The sequence below is a fragment of the Strix aluco genome, chromosome 21, assembly GCF_031877795.1.
Source record: "Strix aluco isolate bStrAlu1 chromosome 21, bStrAlu1.hap1, whole genome shotgun sequence".
Lineage (NCBI taxonomy): Eukaryota > Metazoa > Chordata > Aves > Strigiformes > Strigidae > Strix > Strix aluco.
Window position 1 is genome coordinate 3,940,529 of NC_133951.1, and position 4,518 is coordinate 3,945,046.

General features: G+C 60.3%; 1 protein-coding gene across 1 annotated transcript; it reads left to right on the top strand.

The window, feature by feature from the left end:
• The first annotated feature begins 396 nt into the window (after nt 1-396).
• LOC141932958 (SUN domain-containing protein 5-like) lies at nt 397-3,331 on the top strand. The gene is made up of 7 exons (XM_074847212.1): nt 397-520; nt 584-645; nt 847-887; nt 1,137-1,233; nt 1,814-1,898; nt 2,450-2,562; nt 3,164-3,331. Exons 1-7 carry the CDS (start codon nt 397-399, stop codon nt 3,329-3,331), a joined length of 690 nt encoding a protein of 229 aa, XP_074703313.1.
• Nucleotides 3,332-4,518: the final 1,187 nt, after the last annotated feature.

Genomic DNA, 4,518 nt, shown 5'->3' on the forward strand with positions numbered 1-4,518 from the left:
GTGGCTCTTGGTGAGTTTGTGTGAGCGAACATGCTGGGTGCCAGCTTTCTGCTGGCCAGCTTTCCTTCTGGGCCACTATGTGTGGAAACTCCCGTGGCCCAAGTGCTTCCTGGGTATGTCCTTGACTGGGACTTGCTTTTGGACTACCAGTAAGACTGGGAGTCTCCAGCCATGCTGCTGCTCTGGCCACTGGTGCAAATGGCTTGCTCAGTCTGCAAACCTGTGAGAGAAGGGTGTAGGTATTTCCAAACCCAAACTGGGGGCTCCCAGAGAGGCTGTGCAGGGGGACTGGTAGAGAGGTGCCTCTCCTAGCCTGTGCAGCCTGGTCTCGGTGCTCACTGAAGCAGTGAGGGGAAATGGGGAGCAGCTCTGGGGCACTGAGCACGCCTGAAGAGCATGCCTGTGCAGTCCCCTCAAGCCTGGGGGGATGGCTCCTGGTCAGAGGCACGTCCTCTCTCTGCACCCCGCGTTACCCACCTCTCAGCTAACCTGCTGCCCCAGCCCCCAGGGAGGAGACAAGGTGACTGCAGGCATTGCCAGCAACCCCAGGCAAATAACTGTCTCTTGGTGATTTGAATTGCAGCTGGTGGTTACTGCTGGACCTCGTTGCCAGCGTGGAGCAAGTGCGCAACGGGACTGGTGGAGGTCGGTGACTCTGGTGGGACAGGGACCTCCTGCAAGGGAGCGTTGCTGACAGTGGCTGGATAAATCACAGGCTCTTCTGCTCCCACGCAGGATGACCCAAAGAAGCAGAAGCTTTTGCCGTGTCTTCCTAGGGAAGCCTCTCCTGGGAAACCCTGGCAGCTCTGGTAGTGGATACTTTAACAGAGTGTTCCTCCCTTTCAGGAGCTGAGACGCATGTATGCAGCACACCTGGAGACCCTGCGGTAGGAGATGTTTCCTGAGCTGGAATTGGGTCTGTGCAGAAGTCTTGGCTGACCTCGTGCTACCTGCACTCATTTTCCTAACAGCCAGGGCTCTTGTACTTCCCTCCTGCCTTTCCCTTTTGCTCGACCTGGTGAGGAAGGGAAGCACATGCAAAGCTGGGAAAGCAGACGTGTCTCTGCTGCTTGCTGAGCTCAGACACTCCCCAGATGGGCAGCTCTCTGTCAAGAGCGGCTTTTGTCTTCCTGCAGGAATTTGCACACTTTGTTGACAGAGCAAACCCAAAAGAGGCAGCTTCCCCTGGAGAAGATGGCTCGGCTGAGGGCGGAGCTCAACAGTGCAAAGAAGGTGACCCTGCATTTTGGGGAAGGAGGGTTGGTTGGGCAGAACCCCTGAGAAAGCACTCCTTGGGGGGGTTGTTGGGCTCAGACTGCTGACTGCAGCAAGCCAGCCTTTGCCAGGGGCTTGCTGGGTGAGCTTCTGTGCTGCACAGGTCCTTCTCTGGGCCCAGTTTATCTGGGCTGCTTCAGGCAGTGGAGGCATCCGACAGCCTTCCTTTGGCACGCTGGGGCCTCTGGCTGCTCTGGCCAGGCCCCGGAGGCAGTGGTGAGACCCAGGCGTCCTCATGGGGTCACCCATCGCTGGCGGGGCCTGAGCCCATCTCCTGGCTTACCTGCGGAGCATGGAGGGTGGGGATGGGAGGGTGGGGACAGGAGGGTGGGGACCCTCATCAACACTCCTCGGGGCCATAGCCACAGCCACAGATACTGTTCCTCAGTCCTCGTGGCTCACACCAGCAGCAGAGTGTCTCTTGGCTCTGTGGACGAGGCTTGACTTGCACCTCTGACACTGACCCTTTGCTTCTGCAGGCGCTAGTAGCCACGCTGAACTGCCCACTGACATGGTCCTTTCCTGTGTTCATTCACAGCTTTTCCAGGAAGTTCAGGAAGACAACCAGGCAGTGCCTTCGAAAGTCTATATCACAATATATGACTGGGCCCTGAAAAGCTCTGGTAAGGACACTAGAAGCTCTGTCTCCTTGCCCTGTGCTTGTCTGTAGCACTCCCCAAAGGAGGCTGTGCTCCCCAAAATGGGGCAGCTGAAATGCTCCATGGGGTCCCAGAACCAGGCTGTGGCAGAGCAGCTCTCTTGGGCTCCCTCCCAGTCCTGCCCTTGGCCCCTGCGCGGGTGCCTCTGGCGCTGCCCCTGCACATGTTCCTGTGCTGATGGAGGGGCTCTTCCTCTGGCTGCATCCGGAAAGGGAACGGCTGGGTCACCCTTTGCTGCCCACGCAGTGAGCCCACAGCTTTGCTCTGCTGTTATTCCCCCAGCGCCTGCTGCTTCCCAGCACCCTCAGACTTTCTCCTCGTGGCGCCGTGGCAGCAGCAGTCACCAGGCACAGGGATGCTGTCCCTGCCCCGCGCAGCCGAGCACCCCCACGGCCTGGGGATGAGAACAGCACTGACAGATGTGGAGCTGCTTGGCGGCACCAGAAATAGTGTCTGAGCACCAAGTGCTCCTGGTCTGTGGCCTCTTGCAGTCACCTGCTCTCCCTTCCTTACAGGTGCCACCATCGACACGCAGAGAACTTCGGAGACCTACACCTGCAGAGAGAACTGGGGCTGCAGGGTTGTGGGGTTGTTCTTTCCATCCAAACCTCCTGATGCTATTTTGCAGGTACCGTAGCACAACTCATTCATCAGTGCTGGTTTCCTTCCTTCCTGTGAAACTGGGACCGACCTCAGGGCTCTCCCCTCTGCCCCCGGCAGTGCTGCTCCAGCCCACAGTGCTGATCAGGTTCCTGAAACCAAAGCTCACACACAGGGCTGGGCCTGCTAGAGATCAGCGGTTCCCCTCAGGAGGGGAACAGAGATGAACTGAGCGGAACTGCTGCACCTTGCCCACAGGCCTATGTCCCAGCTGAGTGAAAGACTTTCTCCCTGGTGACCCCCTTTCCACACTTGTCCCTAACGGTGCCTTTTCAGGGGTGGGAGGTGGGAGGTGGGGGGTGCCCTGCAGAGCTGCTGGGCAGAGAGGTGTTTCTGTAAGGTCCTGACTGGGTGGTTTCATAACCAGTGTTCTTTTCCATAACACTGAGAGCTCCCTTTGTCAGGCAGGGAAGGTGACCTCCTGCTTCTGTCTGTGTCCTCACAGGTGCCTCATTTCCGAGCTGCAATAGCCTCCCCAGACACACTGGTCCTGTGCTCCAAGCGGCACGAGCAGTTGTGTTGTCCCCAACTCACTCTCACCTCTCACTGCTCTCTCGTTCTGGTTGCAGCCGGATGTGTCCCCAGGGAACTGCTGGCCTTTCCCAGGGCACCAGGGCCAGGTGGTCATCAGGCTTCCAGCACGAGTCTGTCTGACTGCCGTCACTCTGCAGCACATCTACAAAGAGGTGTCTCTGGGAGCGTCGCCAGCGCCCCCAGAGACATCGCTGTCTTCGTAAGTCTCTACTGGGTGCTTCTGGTGGGGGTCTGGCCCTGGGGAAAAACCATGACAGGGACTTGCCTGCTGGCTTTTGTGCACCCTCTGGGGTGTGTGTCCTGCTCTCTGCTGAACACTGCGCTGCCCTGTGGGGATACATCAAGGGCTCCAGAGGTTTCATCCCTCTCAGGACATATTCTGGTCAAAGCACCTCAGGGTTCTTGACCAAAAGGCTCAAGGCGGGGACCACCTCCGCCCTGGCCAGTCACAGACTGCTCCTGGAGCCCGGGAGAGGCTGGGTACCTGACAGGGCTGAGCCAGTGCGCACGTCCCCTCTTTGTGGGGACGAGTCTGAACTGCTCTCCTTGTGCTATGTCCCCAAGGGAGTGGACCCTGATGGAGAGGAGGAAGTGTTGCTCATGACGTTCACCTATGACGTGACAAAACACACCATGCAGACCTTCCCTCTGAAGGTACGCTCCACGCGCGGGGGCAGGATGCCGGGGAGCAAACCAGGCTTGGCTGGGAGTCCATGGCAGGGGGTGTGTGAACGCTTCCTCCCTGGGCACAGGGCCCCGGGCCAGTGCCCAGAGAGACCTGGCGGGGCTGGCAGGGCTGAGTAGCAGGCGGTGGTTCCAGCAAAAGGGGAGCAAGGGCAGTGTCATGCTGTGGGAGCACGAGTCCTGAGAGAGCCCTGGCTGCAGCCACCACCCTCAGCAGGGCCAGCTGCACACACGGCCCCTCCACCAAATGGCGCCTTTGTGCCCTGGAGAAACAGGGACGGCCAGTGGCCAGAGCTGCCGGGCAGCACTGTCGCTGCATCCCGTGGCCCCCTGGCAGCTGGACAAGGCCCTCTCCTTGCAGCAGAGCGTCCCCTTCTCTGCAGTGCTCCCCCCTGCCAGGAGGAAGGCAGGCAGAGCAGGCAGCGGGGCCTGGGGGGCTGCGCACCAGCTGCCCCACGCACAGAGCCCCTCTCTGGCCTCTCTGTCGGTGCAGAGCAAGGGGCAGGGGGAAGGGGGACGCAGCCCCAGCCGGGCCGGCACGCAGAGGAGGCCAGGAGCCTTCCCCCATCCCGTGCCCCGGCCTCCCCAGCAGCCCCGGCACCAGCAGGGTGGCACCGATGGCAGCAGCCACTCCCACCCGCCTTCGGGAGCTGGTTCCTGAGCAGGAGCAGGGCTGGCAGGGAGATACTGACTGCACTGTCGCTCT

Excerpts from the sequence above, each read along its gene's own strand:
- LOC141932958 (XM_074847212.1), top strand. The coding sequence starts at position 397 with ATGCCTGTGCAGTCCCCTCAAGCCTGGGGGGATGGCTCCTGGTCAGAG. Across the intron at positions 888-1,136 it reads GCACACCTGGAGACCCTGCG|GAATTTGCACACTTTGTTGA; the intron begins GTAGGAGATGTT and ends GTCTTCCTGCAG. Across the intron at positions 1,899-2,449 it reads CTGGGCCCTGAAAAGCTCTG|GTGCCACCATCGACACGCAG; the intron begins GTAAGGACACTA and ends CCTTCCTTACAG.